This window comes from Aspergillus ambiguus (assembly GCF_047715705.1).
Source record: "Aspergillus ambiguus strain CBS 117.58 unplaced genomic scaffold BDV59scaffold_29, whole genome shotgun sequence".
Lineage (NCBI taxonomy): Eukaryota > Fungi > Ascomycota > Eurotiomycetes > Eurotiales > Aspergillaceae > Aspergillus > Aspergillus ambiguus.
In genome coordinates, this window is record NW_027395542.1 from 181393 (window position 1) to 196750 (window position 15358).

The following is a 15358-nucleotide window of genomic DNA, read 5'->3' on the forward strand; positions in this document are numbered from 1 at the left end:
GCCATCTATCCAGTCCTAAGTACCTTTCTTATTTGTATCTCTTCGAACAGATCTTCGCACAATTTGCTATTTTCTGGTCCTCTTTCCTTGCCTTGATACTGTTGTATTTGATGGGAAAGGACTTCATAGTCTCTTTCACACCGGCCATTCTCCTCTTCTCTTCTTCCATAACCTCATACTCCAGAGCTCTCCAATCCAGGCCAGCGACAGGCGGGGTGCTCTTCATCCACACTATGTCGGACCACTGATCGACCGTGATTCGATTGAAAGTTTTGGCGATGAGAGCCACGGTCTTCCATCCCACGAGCTTCTCCTCAGGGAGAAAGATCTCGAGATACTTTTCGGGCCAATCGCATAGGTAAAGCTTGTCGTTCAATCTGCTTTCGAGATTGGTACGGGCAAACCCCGAATTCTTCTCTTTCACCATCAACATGTTCCCTTTCACACCACAGGCTTCCTTTTTCAGACGCAAGGATAGCAGAAGAGAGCTATCCGCGAGTCCAATCATGTTTCCAAACTCCATGTGCTCATAGTTTATCTCCACACCGAATTTCCAGAAGGTATAGCGTCTTGTGGGATCCCTGATGGTTTCGCGCAGAATCAAATTGTTGTCGATAAGGTTGAATATCACGTCAAGGGTGGCACCTGGCTGGTGCAATTCGCAGAATTGGTTTGGCTGTCCACCTCGTAGGGTGATTTCGACTTTTTTGTTCTTTCGAGGATAGGGCTGGCAGCCACATTTGGGATTGTTGCTGTATGTGGGAAATTCCTTAGAATACATATCTGGGTTAAGGACGTGTACCTTCTTACCACCGAAGCATCTTGTATGTTTGGTGCGAAATAACCTAGTAGAGGAGTATTCTGTACAGAAGACTAGGATGAAGGGATTTAAGGAACATCTCTTCTGGTAGGATATGTTGAGTACTAAGTGATATGGGACAGAATCGATGTCATCTATTTGAGGCCTAGCTCAGATTTCATTCACTGTGTGGCAGTCATAACAATGAGGTTGAGTTTCTGTTGGTACTCCCATGAGAATATTCCAGGATCTTAGTGAGCTATATTCCAAGCCTACAGCATCGAGATAACTATAGGTTCTATTATTTGGCCGTTAGACTAGCCTCATAGCGAATCTATCCAAAGTGTATACATGATCGTGAAGCGGAGCAACACAAAGTATGGGTTCAAATAAGGTGTAAGAGAGTTGAATATATTGATATTTCTTGCAATAATGCTACATCACTGCGTCATATTACATCTTCAAATTTGCGACTTTCAACTTATTCTAGAGTAGAATACACTGGAAAGATATATATCTCTTAACTATAGAAGAAGCAAAGCTTCCAGCGTGTCACAGAGCAAGTATGAGCTACTGTTTTGATTTGGGGTAGATCTTTCAACATCTCATAATTATTTGCAACCTAAAACCGTTATTCAATTGCTGTAAATCATTCAATGGGTCAAAGTGCCCAATCTGACAAAATCGATCTCGCTTCGCAGGTGTATAGAGACGAGATGGCGGCACTCTCATCCAGCAAGTTTGAACAAAAGGAGAAAGTCTGCCTTTTACAGATTTACCAAACGTAATAATTCTACTCGGTGCACCATTGAGACAAAGCCAGCAGCTGCATTAACGAGAAGGCGGACCGTATCAAGGATTGGTAATGATCAAGAGTGTCAGGCATCTGGGGTGTACGTGGTTATTACATAATCACCTGCAAGCTCCGCGCAAAAGATGCGGACGCCGTACACTCTCGCGACTCCGGTCTTTAAAGAACTCATTCCACCAGAACCGATACCCCAAACCCCTCATTCCGTTACGTTGCAGCTTCTATCTTCTATTTACCGAAGTTTTCTTTACCTCATTTCAAAATCATGTCTGCTGAAATGGAAGTCGACCCCCCGGTGGCTCAAGAATCTGGAGGCAACGGCCTTGACCCACGGACAGACTCCGGAGCTGTCGCTGTGCGCAGTATCGAGGGATGGATTGTGATCGTGACGAATATTCATGAAGAAGCGTCTGAGGAGGATGTCACGGACCTATTTGCGGAGTATGGAGAGATCAAGAACTTCAATCTGAATCTTGACCGACGAACGGGTTATGTTAAAGTGGGTTGATCCGATCGATGCTGGCTTGTCCGCGTCCTGGGCTCTATGGAGTTGCCATTGCCGCGATGGCTTCTACAGCATGCTAATCATCTCGTCGGCAGGGATACGCATTGATCGAATACTCCACCCTTCCCGAGGCCGAGGAGGCCATCAAAGCCTTGAACGGATCCAAATTGCTCGACCAGACCATCCAGGTGGACTTCGCATTCGTCCGTCCTCCTCCATCGAGCAAAGGCAAGGGCGGCGGACAAAGGGGTGGTCGCGGTGGACGAGGCCGCAGCCGGAGCCGTGAGCGGAGTCGCAGCCCTGGAGCTGATGGCGAAAGGGATTAGACTGCGTGACCCTGATGACTGCTTAGTCGACGGGTGTTTGTCGTATTCTTTGTTGGCTTTTTAATAACTACTCCACTGGCACTGCGACGCTGATCTTGAATTTCGTTGTGATGCGCTGAGAGACTCTTGGCTGTAAGGCCATCACCCGAGGCATGGGAGGACCATTCAGGATGGTGGATGGTACAGGGTTTGATGTGCTGGTAGCCGGCAATGTCTCCTATCAAATGAAGGGCCTAAGGAGATATGCCGGCGTCATGATCCAAGAACAAAACGGTATGCATTGATGGGGTGTATCAGGACGGCGTGGGCTGCGTGCTGACTTCTGACTCAGAGACCTATTGATTTTGATTTGCAGAAGTGTGATATCCAACTGTTGTCTGTTAGTTTTAGGATATATCCCGCGTGACTACGCCCTTGAATACTATCACACGGCACGGCTCTGCCTGTCTAATTTAGTTTTAAGGTGACTGATTTCTTTTTCATCCAAAAGATTCCATAGGCCCACGAAGTTGTGGGGGAGAAAGGGATCTCTAGTATTAGTCGGCTGACCTGCGCGGGTGGACTTATATAATGCAAGCTCGTGCGTGGGATTCGCATCATAAGACCGGCCGCCATGTGGCTTCTGTATAAGAACGAGTGTTAGACGTCATGGGAGCCGGTCGTTCCTGCCGGATGCGTGGCGGGTGGGAAGGAAGGAACAAACTCTGATGGACTTTCCCCGCACTCCGATCCCGATCAACTTATCGCGTTTCTCCTCCACCTTCACCATCTCCCTCTACAGGACGCTGCCAGGGCGTGGTTGCACCGCAGGCCATGACATATTCTCCTGCCGCCCTCGATTGGACATAGGACCCTTTCTCTCCTCGTGTTATGCCTCTTGTGTCCGGTCCAGTCTTTGACATCCCTTCTTCCTAGTCCTTCCATTCTTATTCAGGAAGCGGTCTTTGAGGAGACCCTTCTCCCCATTGCCATTCCTGCGGATTAGACAAGTCACCGACTGTCTGGTTCGAAAACATGGCGGCATTTTTATTCATCCTTAGACTTCTGTGCATATGTCCTATCCTAACGACGACCAATGCGCTGGCGTTGCGGTCGCAGAACGTCCTGTCACCATCCCTGCAGCAGACACAAGTATCCCTCGACGATGAACCTGCGACAGCTCCAGAAGAGTTGCCGTCCGACTCCTCCTTGGAGTCTGAAAATCCCGACGACAGCACTGTTCGTGATCTGCTGGATGCGCTTAATGTGATGCAGGATGAATATTTCGAACTGTGGCAAGGGACCTGGCCCACATCGATTGATTGGACAGCCGCTGTTTTGGGGACTCACGTCTCCGCCACACTATCCTCGTTGAGCTCCAGTTTTGACGACGTGCTGTCTTCAGACGTATTGCAAAAGACTGGGCAGGGAAGCTCGGACATCGGCCAGCGGTTTCTCGCTTTTGAGAATCTCATCAACCGTTACTTCGCCCAGACTACAGCATACTACTTCGGGGAAAATGCCATTTCATTGAGGGGACAGGCGTTTGATGACATGCTGTGGGTGGTCTTGGGCTGGCTCGAGAGTATCAAGTTCCAGGTGCTCCATTCAGACCTTCATTATGATGGCTTTTCATGGCCCAACGCGACCAGGCCATACTGGCATGGATCGCAACTCCAGGACCCGGCTGCTCATCGCGCACGGCTTTTTCACGGGCTTGCGTCCGGTGGGTGGGATGAGTCCCTCTGTGGTGGTGGAATGATATGGAGCCCTTATCTGACACCATACAAAAACGCAATCACGAATGAGCTGTACATCTCTGCCAGTATTGGGATGTATCTATACTACCCCGGCGACCTCATTGATTCACCATTCACTTCTAGCGGCGTGAATGATGACAAATGGACTGATGGATATCCTCATCACCCAGCCCACCTTCACGCGGCCATCGAGGGGTACAAGTGGCTTAATACCTCGGGCATGACTGGGATCGGGGGTCTGTATGCTGATGGATTCCACATCCGAGGTTGGAAGGGTGCAGATAAGCCCGGAACGCGCAGGTGCGACGTCCTCAACACAATGGTATATACGTATAACCAGGGGGTTATCTTGAGTGGTCTGCGCGGGCTCTGGTTGGCCACAGCATCGATACAGTATCTACAGGATGGACATCGCCTTGTGCGGCAGGTCATCGAAGCCACCGGATGGCCCGATAGAACGGGCCGGAAATGGGCCGGTCTTGGTCGTGGAGGTGTCCTCGAGGAGATATGCGACTCCTCTGGGAGCTGTTCGCAGAACTCGCAGACCTTCAAGGGCATTTTCTTCCACCATCTGACTGAATTCTGTCGCCCCATACACCCGCAGGAGGCCCGGTTCCTGGCCAGTTTGAATCAGACAGAGGAAGACGATGAATGGCAGGATACCTATGAGTGGCACCAAGCACGGTGCGGTACATATGGGAAGTGGATTGAACATAATGCCAATGCGGCGCTCATGACGAGAGATGAAGACGGCAAGTTTGGGATGTGGTGGGGGAGGAAGTACCGCCAGCTCGACAGCACCGTTCCAACCACAAGTCTCTTGCCCCGTGGTGCAATCGACTACCGTAACTACGGCGAACAAGCAGAAGGGTCGGAGCCGCTGGCGGGAATGCTGCGCGGCTTTGCGTCCCAGCTCACTGATGATCAGTCTGCGTCGGTTGAGCATGTAAAGCCGGGGCTCTCATATCCGGGACGTACATATGAGCAGACACGCATGACGGGAACGCGAGGTCCCGGACAGATCAGGGAGAGCGATTACAATGACCGTGGTCGTGGGCGAACCGTCGAGACGCAGTCTATGGGAATAGCGGTCTTGCGAGCTTTGTACCAGTGGAAATACGTTTCTCTATCTGCTGCCGAGCCAATGGTCTAGCGTTTTACTTAGAATACGAGCATTCATTTTAGAATCCTCTTATTCAGTAGGTGGGTTACTGTTCTCCACGCTTGTTAATCGGGTATGTTGGGGAGGGTCAGGACTCTGGAGGACTAAGAGCCGTAGCAGTACACACACCGCCAATCTCTCTTGCTAACTGAAGCATCCCTTTTAAGGGATAATGTCCAATCTGGTGTTGCTAGAATGCCGGTAATTGATTGTGTTTCAAAGTATGCCGAACAAGGCCGGCAATCCCATCCATCCAGCCAAGGACCCGATCTTAACATTGGGAATACACATGTTTACGGAGTATCATCATCGTACATGACATGATCTACATACAGCCCGCATTCCGGATGCAAACCCGTCTTCCGATGCAAGGACTGAAGAAGAAGAGGGATGAATCAACCGGGCTCGGGCGGAAATGAGATCCGTCCAGTATTGCTTGTTGCTTTTCCCCCCTCGGACAAAGTACAAAACTAAGGTCGGAGCCTTGTCTGAATCTGCGAGGAGGCGAGGGATACCTGTGAGAGCTAAGGTATCTACGAAGCAGGAAGCACGTCCTCCGTAGGTAGTGCACCGGACCGTTTCCGTCGACGGAGATGTGATGTAATGATTGGGGATTTGGTGGGATGCTGCGCGATATACAATGAAAGACAGTCCGTCAGGACTGACTAGTCGCCAGCTCAACCGAGACAAGGACGAATGACGTGGTCAAGCTTGGGAAAGGGAGAGAGAATGAATGAGCTGGCTATGACCCCGCTTAAATGGGTAAATTGATCAGTCCGTCGGTTGATATGCACGGCGTGAGAGTCGTCCTTGGTTGTGTTGCAATGAGCGGGCTACGACGGTGTTGCTAGTATATATTGCCGCGTGCAGCGGCTCAACCGTTGGATAACACCTTTTTGACAGTGAAACGACTTTGGAGGACAGGGACAGCACTAGAACGGCACTAGAACACTTTATGGCTAGGCGGTTGACGCCTATCGCGGATTTTTTCAATCTATTGCCTCTCCCTCTAAGACTGAAACAGGACTCGCGGACTGCGAGGCATGCTCAGACCACGATGCAATGGGGAGAAGGGGACCCCCTCGTCTGCCAAGGTGCCCCAACCCAAGTGGACAGGAGGGCCCTGAAATTCCAGGGTGCGGCAGCCACATGCAGCTAGTGTGGAGGCCTTTCAACCTGATCGCGGTTGGGGCTTCGAGCAGTGGAGAGTTTAATCTTATGTGGCATCTGCCCTACTGCGGGATCGAAGCATGCGCTGCGTACTTGTTGAGTGGGAAGGTGATGATGGGAGGGCGAGGACATCCACCGCAAGCCGTGGTGATGATAGTTACTCATGATGGCGATGATGAATAATACCCCGAGGCAATCAGAGGGCGTACGCCGTATGTACGCAGTACGTAGGTGGACGAAGAGGCTAATCGCGTTCCGTTCAAGTGATCGACAGTCCTCTATCGTCATCCACCAGGGATCCGATGGTCTTCCGGAATGTCGCACCAAGCTGTTCTAGTAATTTCTGATGCGTATTGATGGGACCCGAGGAGTCCAACGAGGGGGGAGGGGTTGGGGATGAGCTTTGCTGCCCAGCGTCTGTAGGAGGAAGAAGCTACTTTCAGTATAGACATGGAATGGCATGTTGACAAAAGAACCCTGCTGGTCCTGCCTGTTCCTACGAGGACAACCATGGATAGAGAAAGAATGGAACACATAGTGGGGACGGCGAGAAGAACAGTCACGCGGATGGGTCGAACCATCCGGTAAGGTATCATTACACCAGGGTACTGTAAATACCTTACATATACACCAGTTGGACCATACCAGGTACCTTCTACCGGGAGGTGAACACAGGCTTCATCTGCTCGGAGGTGCCTGAGACGAGAATCTCCCTCCTCCGTGCTGTGCTACAAAGGACAGGATTACCTGAGAGAGCTAGTATGATGTCTGGTACAGGGGACCAGCGTGGTACAATCCAACGACAACCTTTCCCCTTTAGCTACTGCGTAAACTAACTGACTACCGACTAGTAGGCACGGAGTAACTAACTACCTTGGGACCGGCTTCACTAAGCCTTCATCCTCCACTGGAGATTCGGGTCCTGTCATTGCGTGGGCGGTGTCCGCCTGTGAACAACTGTCACTCTCGTAAAAGGGTTTAAACGAGGTCACAAGCACTTCCCTTCCTTACCCAACTCAGTCGTGGTTTGGTGGAGGTGGAAAAGAAAAAATGCATGCGACCCAGCGCGCCGCTGATGCGGGGGTCCAGGAACGCATTCAACTGGCTCCGTGCAGTTCAGCGTTGCTCAACCCTCGGCGGGGATAATATTTCCTCTATGGTGTATGTGGAAGACGTTGGGAGGTCGGTCATTCGGGCGCCAAATAATCATACCTAATCTTGCGAACAGTCAACTGTTAAGACTCCATTTCGTGTCGGGATCGTTTCCACTTTCTATCCTTGACGTCTATATGGAGCCGCACGAAGGAAAAGAATAGATCCCTCATAAAACACTAGATGATGCTCAGACGCAATCCTTCCCCTAGCCTCGGGAAATCGCCACCGGAATCTGGGGCCGCTGGAGGTTACAAACGCAAAATAAGCTGCGCCTTACTGCGATGATGCTCGCGCGCGCGTGTGTCCGCAGGATGTGTACGCTGGATGCTGAAGCACGGTGTCCCAGTACGGGATAAAAACAATAAAATGACGTCGATGGGAGCCAAGCTGGATCAGGAATAGCAACACCGACACGTCCAATCAACGTCCCCCTTATGACGTGCTCACCCATCACGGGAGGTCGATACTTACCCTGTCGAGCACACATCGCCCCCAGTGGAACCCTTTCCAGCAAGGAGATTTCCAAGCAGAGAACCAGCGACAAAATCAGAAGAAGGGGATGTTCTCTCTTCCCCGAAGGTTTATCCATGGTCGTCGGGCATTTCTTCTCTTCCTCATTTGTCCGTAAGCCGTCGCTTTTCCCACGCTCCTGGGTCGGCTGTTACGGGGACTGACGATTTGGGAGTAATGTGTACAGTATTTTCTGCAGACCGTGACACCAAGGAAGTCAGGGCGTAATTTGAATCGGATCTATGAATAGACTGGGATGGGTTATCAAATGATCAACAAGGCTCCTGAATCCAATGTGCTCCGACTCTGTACGCAGTAGCATCGGCACGAATGGACTGTTGAACAGTGGAAATGACTTACCGATGCGATTCGCCTCTCTCGCTACACGCAATGTTGTTTTGCGGTACGGGGAACCCCGTCCCGCGCGACAGCGCCCAGGGAAATCAAATAAAAAAAAAACAAATAAAAAAAATTATTATTATCAAAGAAAAGAGACCATCACGAGAATTGATCCTCATCTGTCACATCTGGCTACGCTGATTCGATGTCGCTCCGATGGGGAAGCGCTGACGGGATCGGCAGACTGCACATCCCTTCCGGTTTCACCTTTGGCTTCGTTGTCGCTTCAACACCGTGACCCGTCAGAAATTCACTTGAACCCACGGCAATGGATCGTCGTGCTGTCCTTCAGCCTTCAGGCCGTTTTTACTCGTGGACCCAAATGGGAAAGCCCACACGGGTCATACTCTGTACGGCAGACGGAGGGGGGGCAGGATACACTACGATTTGGTACAGCGTACAGTACGGTGTAGGTAGTCTTGACGACGGGGCCTCCTCGCCCCCTCCTGATGAGCGGGCGGCCATCAGGAGGACGTAGCGCGCTGATAAAGAAGCAGAGGCTCCGTGTGGTTGGTTATTGGTCGTGTGTTTCCGAGAGATTGAGAGTAGAGATATGGGGGATATGGGGCTGATGGATGAGATCGCATGGGATCGGGTTAGTAAGGGCTGGTTGGATGGTGTGACGATATCCCCGGCCATTCATTATTTTGCCTGAGGCTGTGTCGTGGTGATGGTAGGCCTCAAGAAGCCTCGGACATTTGCATGACGTTGTCTCCTGGGAATTCGCCTCATGAGACAAGAGCATCATCGACAGAAACATCATCCCCGTCGGCCACTATGTCGACAGGTGGCGGCGACAGTGGCCACCTTATTCATGGCTCGGTGATCTCATCGGACATGAACGGGGGCCCCCCCCTGCACAGCTCACCCCATACCGACCGACTTGCGTTTCGCCTCGTGGCACCACGATGGTTAATCATTGGAGAGAGAGGTATGGAGGAGTATGGAGGACGATGAAAATCATCTTACTCAAGGGGGTGTTTGCAAAGTGTACCTAGGAAAGGCGTAGGCGTACGGCGTACACCGCAAACCGAGAGTGCGATTAGTGCGATCGGAATGATGGCGAAAACCGACGTCAGACCGGACGTACTGCGTAGGACTGTCGTAGGGAGAATCCGAAGCTTCTTCGAGGGAGGAGCAGCGAGGGGGCGCAGGGCAGGGTAATGTATGGATGTACGTAAGGTCCGGGTATCACCCGCACCGGTACCGAAACGTACTCCGGCGGTACCAGAGAGGTTGGATACCTCAGTGGGCACTTGAGGATCCTCGGACTAGTGTTGGATGATGAGGATCATCCCCCATTCCACCGAGGAAGACCTCCTGTTGGTGGTATTTGCCACCCTCCTCTCGACAACGGGGGAGTTCCTCCAGCGGGACCGGACGAACCAGGGGGCATGACGCCTCTGGAGAAGAAAAGGAAACGAAATCGAAGTGGAAAATAATTATCAATCAAAATGAACCCCTAAAAGAACGGCCAAATCCCCCTATACCCGAATAGGCCTGCTTCACCGAAACAGATTTGTAGGGAATGATGGAATTCTGGTATTTGAGACTAACCCGGTGGCGGCCACGAGTTTGGAGAGCCACCCAACTTTCTTCGACGGCTTTCAGGAGGTGAAGAATGAGAGATCATATCGAGGGAGAAGGAACTGTAGGGCGGAGAGTCACGAAGTACGAGAAATAGAAGTGAAAAAGAAATATCCATCCCCATAATAACCGTTATTATACATCAGCTTCATCATCATCACGAAGGCTCGTCCTGTTCCCCTCAGTATCCTCCATCATGCCCAACATGAGGACGGTGATGCTGCTCCATATTTGCCCCCTCTGGGACCCAAAAATTACCAATCAATGAGGATCCCCTTTTTGGGTCTCCTTTCAGAAGTGGGTTTCTTTTCCTTTTCAAATGTCCACTTTTTTTTTTTCCCCCAATTTCCCTTTTTACCACCCGTAATGTTTCCCGTATTGTCATTACGCAACTCAACCTCTGTTGAACTACCACCTCTGACAATCCTCTCCCTACTCACCGTGACCGACTCTTCTCTTCTCTCTCTCTCTCCTCTTCTCTCCGTCTTTTCTTCCTCCTCGAGCTCTTCCTACCGCTAAACCTATCGATTGCTTATCCTCTCCCTGTCCCTTCCTGCACTCTATCAGATCGTCCATTGTTGATACCTCTCCCCAAACCGCGCCATTACCGCTGGTATTACCTCTTCTGCCCGTTTTCGGCCGGTTCGAACACCTCTGTCACCCTAAGCTTTTTTTTTTTCAAACATCTTCCGAATCAATAACACTGCAACGTTCAATACAAAAGAGGAACGACCAAGAAGGAAGAAAAGGGAAGCGTGTGAATTCCACCCAACAAAAAGAAGAACCATTTCACCCTCTGGCTACATTCCTGGAGAAATTGCTTTGTCCCCGAACCCGTACTATCGGTTGCCTTCCCAACTTCGCTTAACCGACACACCTTCTCCTCCATCCCCCGAACTCTTCTTCATCTGTCTGTCGCTTTCCGACCCTCTCTTCACTCTTTCCTCCTCCCTCATATCCTCCTCCCCCCTGAGTGGCTTTTCGGGTCTATTTCTCCGTATTTGATCCCAAACCTCGGCTCGTGGGATTCTCTGCTTTTTCTCTTCTCCACCAACTGGAACGGTTTTGGCCCCTCAAACCCAGACCTTCCCCCTCCTTCGTGCTCAACCTCTCCCCTGTCGACCCCATCCGGCAGCTACCTCCAGCGAAACACAGATCCTCCATCTGGAGTTGCTCGCTAGAGGTAGTTTCCCTGAGCTCGTCTCGTTCTCTTCCCTGGGCCATCGGTTCTCCAACGGCGGTAATCCATCATAGGAGCGGCGTCTCCTGAATTCTAAAGCCACCGAACCATAGAAACCGTTAAACCCAACCACAACGCCACCGCCTTAAAAAGGAATATGGCGTCGACGTCAGACGTGCATGGCTCGTCTCCCGTTCCCACTCTTCCACAGCCCAACGACAACGGTCGCACCCACATGTCCTCCCTCTCCTCTTCCTCCTCCATCTCAGACGCGGAAACCGAAAAGCGCGGCCGCTCTGAACGCCCCCGAATGGCGAGCCGGAAACCGAGCGCCTCCATACTAGTCCCCCGAGACCATCCGGAAATCGAAATCGAAGAGGAGGAATTCCCCCCGGACGATGCGCGCGCCATGAGCCCCCGACGGAACTCGGCAGATTTGGAGCGACTTGGGAAGGAGGCCCGCCAGACCTTGCAGGAGTACGTGATCTCTCTTATATTTCCCCTTTCCCTTCGCTTGCCTGCATTACTAACTTCTTTCGTTTTCACATAGACAAGCAAAGGCCCTCCAGTCCTCCCTCCAGGCGCTTGCCGAGCGCATCGACGCGGTCAAGTCTGACCACGATAAGCTGGAAAGCGAGAACAAATTCCTCCAAGACTACATCGGCGGTCTGACTCGAAACATGACAAAGAGCGAAATGACCCGGACGAGTACCAAGGTCAAGAAAGCCCATAAATAGACGTGTCGTCTTCGACTCATCGAACGTCGGCGCTCCACCGGCCTTCCAAATACGATACCTACCCCCCTATACTCGATTTTTCCCATCAGCGGTGGTCTCCGTGATACGTCTTCAATTCGGTCGGTCGGCTGCCAACTGTCCTCACAAATCACCCTTCCATACGATCCACCAGCGACTCTGGCTTTGCAAATGTGGGAACAACCTTTCGGTAACCTGCTACCTCAGTTGGTCCTCTCGTGTTCCGTTCCAACGCTCCGGAACACCGCATGACCAAAGTCCCCGATCGAGTCAAAAGCCTTCCGATACGAAATTCAACCCCGAACCACTTTTCCACATTGGTCGAACGAATCATCATCATCATGTGCATATCCTTCTCATTCTTAATAAACCCTGAAGCTGAGGTTTGACTCTCCGTGACATCATTGCATACCGCGCGTGTCTCCGCGGGGAGCCTGATCAACCGCCGGGGTCGCCATGCGTCGTCGCCATATCCAGTGGTCGGCGCGGCCGATTTTCCCATGAGGCCTTGTCTCGTGAAGGGAGGAGACTCGAGACCTCGTGGGAGACAGCCCATCATCTTCTTCTGTCCATATTAATTTTTATTTTGCCGTGGCATGCCCTGACCTTGCTATCGGCATCTTCATGCTTTACCGGAGGCACCCTGTATTTGTGGCATAGCACGCTCGGCGTTCGGACCTGGGTCATTTTGTTGCTTACTTTTTCCCCCGCCCCCTCCCACACCTCGCCTACTTAGACTTGTTTTTTTGCTTGACAGGAACCGCACTGGGCGCATTTGTTCTTACGGTTTGCCAAAAAATCGGTCTTATGTTTACCACCTTTCTCAACCCTTTTCTTTGTTTCTATTGGCCCTCGTTGAGGGGCCAGGGAAGAAAACCCACGGGTACTCACTTCCCTTTTGATCCGATTCTTGATCGTGTACATTGGAATCGTCCCGGTCTGACGATTCGGTTTGCCTCTTCACTTTTCCCTTTTCCCCTACCCTTCTCTTCTTTTCGTCATGTTCCTTTGGCTCTGAAGACATTTGCCTAAATACCCAGAAGCGCGCGGTTTGATACATTCAATATCATCATCATTATCACTTTCGTTCTTTTCCGTAGTCGCATGGTCGCATCTATGTCTCGCCGTAGGGATGGTGGGTGGTGGCGACGTCAGCGCCTGCGGGAATTGGAACAACAACAAAACGCGTGTCCGCAATGCCGGAAAGACTGAAGATAACAAAACATCCCGGGATAGTTCGGCATGCCAGGCTTGTTGACATCAGACCTGTCTGCAAGATGAGCGTGTGCGCGCGCGCGCGCCGCATACGTCATGTTTCAGGTTTATATCCCCTTGGATGGTTGGTTGAGCCGCGTCCGTCATGTATACCTCGACAAATGGGACGGAAAGGGCCCCCCCGTCTGGGGTCCCTTTTGCTCCTGTTAAAACTGGAAATTCAGCGCTTCCCCGGTAAACCGGCCGATGGTGGCTTCAAGTGGTTAATCAGTACATGGAAGGAAACACGGGTTCATCGGCTCGGATGAGTAAGTAGGGACACGGTCGGTCGGCATCCACACAGTTATCTGGCAATCACCTCGACGTCTACCGGTTTACTTGGGTTCTGAATTCCAATTTCTTGATAGCCTGTGCCGGACTTTAGATCTAAACTCAAGTTAAGGCGGACAATCAAACGCCGTGCGCGGCCAAATCAAGACAAGATTCATGACAGTAGTCCAGGCCTTTAGGGGAAGAATTTCACTGGTGGGGGAGACGAGTCTGTGGATAAATGGTGGGGGAAACAAAAGGGAAAGGTATTCTTTGGGTAGTTGCAAATAGACAAATGTGGAAGAGAGAAATAAGATCCGGAGAACATCCAACGAGAAATGAAGTGAAGTTGAGTTGAACCAGACATGGAGAAACCAGCAACATCAGCAAGCCCCAAACGCCTCCAGAGACCGTCAAGTCATCGACAGAAAAGGACCGAAAGGGTCCTCGGAGCTCTCCTGTTGAATCTCCATCCGCGGGCGGTAGGATCCTGCCCTCGATTGGACGATAGAACAGACAAGATGCATCCAAACCACTTCTTCACCTTCTCTGGACCATAGCTCTTTCGCGGATAGGCAAGCCTGTCACCGACGATACACCACACCCAGCTCGGACGCATATCTTTTCCTCATCTCGTATTTACTCGGCGGGCTTGTCAGCCTCGGCAGCAGGCGCTTCCTCCTTCTTCTCAGCAGCGGGGGCATTCGACTCAGCGGCAGGCTCAGCCTCCGAGGAGGTCCAGAGCGTCTACGTCGCGTTAGAACGGAATCTTTCGGGGAAGGTGGGATGGGCGGTCTTACCAGGTTGTCTCTGAGGAGCTGCATGATCAGGGTCGAGTCCTTGTAGCTCTCCTCGCTCAGGGTATCGAGCTCTGTGTGTGTTGCGTTAGTCGAGAGTCTGACGGCCCAGGGCGGGAGCGGATATACGTACCGGCGATAGCATCATCGAAAGCGAGCTTAGCCAGGTGGCAAGCCTGGTCAGGGGAGTTGAGGATCTCATAGTAGAAGACGGAGAAGTTGAGGGCCAGACCCAGGCGAATGGGGTGGGTGGGGGCAAGGTCGGTCTGGGCAACCTCGGTCGCGGCCTTGTAGGCCTCGAGAGAGGCGTCGGCAGCGCCCTTGCGGCGATCGCCGACAGCGAACTCAGCGAGGTAGCGGTGGTAGTCACCCTTCCTGCGCGGTGGGAACAGAGACGATTAGGACGGGGAGGCGTGGAGGCAGCGGATGGGAGGGGAACATACATCTTGTGGTAGAAGACCTTGGATTCGCCGCTCTGGGCAGAGGGGATCAGGTGCTTGTCGAGAACCTCGAGGATATCGTCGCAAATCTTGGCGAGCTCGGCCTCGATCTTTTGACGGTACTCCTTGATGAGAGAGACCTGAGACTCGTTGCCCTTGGACTCTTCTTTTTGCTCGATCGAGGTGACGATCCTCCACGACGCACGGCGGGCACCAATGACGTTCTTGTAGGCGACGGAGAGGAGATTCCGCTCCTCGACGGTGAGCTCGACATCGGCAGAGGCGACAACCTTCATGTTCTCGACCATTTCTGGGGGTCGCGTGAGCGATTGAGGATGATGGTGGGGGGAAGGGAGCAGGATGGGATGACGAACCTTCGTAGCGCTCAGCCTGTTCGGCCAGCTTGGCGAGGTAAACGGCATCTTCGTGACCCATGGTGAAGAGAGTCTATACAAGACAGGGTGGTGTTAGCCAAGAAAACGATACAAAGCGATCTAAA

The 15358-nt window shown here is 51.8% G+C and overlaps 6 protein-coding genes across 6 annotated transcripts; 4 read left to right on the forward strand and 2 right to left on the reverse strand.

The window, feature by feature from the left end:
• Positions 1-28: 28 nt before the first annotated feature.
• On the reverse strand, positions 29-781 carry BDV59DRAFT_204066 (uncharacterized protein; the record flags this gene model as incomplete). The annotated part of the gene is made up of 1 exon (XM_073694371.1): positions 29-781. The coding sequence occupies one exon, from the start codon at positions 779-781 to the stop codon at positions 29-31; it is 753 nt and encodes a 250-aa protein (XP_073545577.1).
• A 1094-nt stretch (positions 782-1875) lies between these two features.
• Positions 1876-2441, forward strand: BDV59DRAFT_204067 (RBM8 family RNA-binding protein; the record flags this gene model as incomplete). Its single annotated transcript, XM_073694372.1, has 2 exons — positions 1876-2109; positions 2211-2441. 2 exons carry the CDS (start codon positions 1876-1878, stop codon positions 2439-2441), a joined length of 465 nt encoding a protein of 154 aa, XP_073545578.1.
• A 630-nt stretch (positions 2442-3071) lies between these two features.
• Positions 3072-5915, forward strand: BDV59DRAFT_77912 (putative glycosyl hydrolase). Its single transcript, XM_073697093.1, has one exon. The coding sequence runs from the start codon at positions 3456-3458 to the stop codon at positions 5331-5333; it is 1878 nt and encodes a 625-aa protein (XP_073545579.1). The 5' UTR covers positions 3072-3455; the 3' UTR covers positions 5334-5915.
• Positions 5916-8063: 2148 nt separating this feature from the next.
• On the forward strand, positions 8064-9040 carry BDV59DRAFT_78389 (uncharacterized protein). Its single transcript, XM_073697097.1, has 2 exons — positions 8064-8291; positions 8365-9040. Exon 2 carries the CDS (start codon positions 8471-8473, stop codon positions 8987-8989), a length of 519 nt encoding a protein of 172 aa, XP_073545580.1. The 5' UTR covers positions 8064-8291; positions 8365-8470; the 3' UTR covers positions 8990-9040.
• A 2236-nt stretch (positions 9041-11276) lies between these two features.
• On the forward strand, positions 11277-12154 carry BDV59DRAFT_78262 (short coiled-coil protein). The gene is made up of 2 exons (XM_073697096.1): positions 11277-11820; positions 11894-12154. The coding sequence occupies exons 1-2, from the start codon at positions 11501-11503 to the stop codon at positions 12078-12080; spliced, it is 507 nt and encodes a 168-aa protein (XP_073545581.1). The 5' UTR covers positions 11277-11500; the 3' UTR covers positions 12081-12154.
• Positions 12155-14261: 2107 nt separating this feature from the next.
• On the reverse strand, positions 14262-15294 carry artA (14-3-3 adaptor artA; the record flags this gene model as incomplete). The annotated part of the gene is made up of 5 exons (XM_073692449.1): positions 14262-14369; positions 14423-14493; positions 14553-14794; positions 14863-15169; positions 15234-15294. The coding sequence occupies 5 exons, from the start codon at positions 15292-15294 to the stop codon at positions 14262-14264; spliced, it is 789 nt and encodes a 262-aa protein (XP_073545582.1).
• Between the last annotated feature and the right edge of the window lie 64 nt (positions 15295-15358).

Coding starts and splice junctions, on each gene's coding strand:
- BDV59DRAFT_77912 (XM_073697093.1), top strand. CDS start 3,456: ATGGCGGCATTTTTATTCATCCTTAGACTTCTGTGCATATGTCCTATC.
- BDV59DRAFT_78389 (XM_073697097.1), top strand. CDS start 8,471: ATGTGCTCCGACTCTGTACGCAGTAGCATCGGCACGAATGGACTGTTG.
- BDV59DRAFT_78262 (XM_073697096.1), top strand. CDS start 11,501: ATGGCGTCGACGTCAGACGTGCATGGCTCGTCTCCCGTTCCCACTCTT. Junction 11,821..11,893: donor GCCCGCCAGACCTTGCAGGA/GTACGTGATCTC, acceptor GTTTTCACATAG/ACAAGCAAAGGCCCTCCAGT.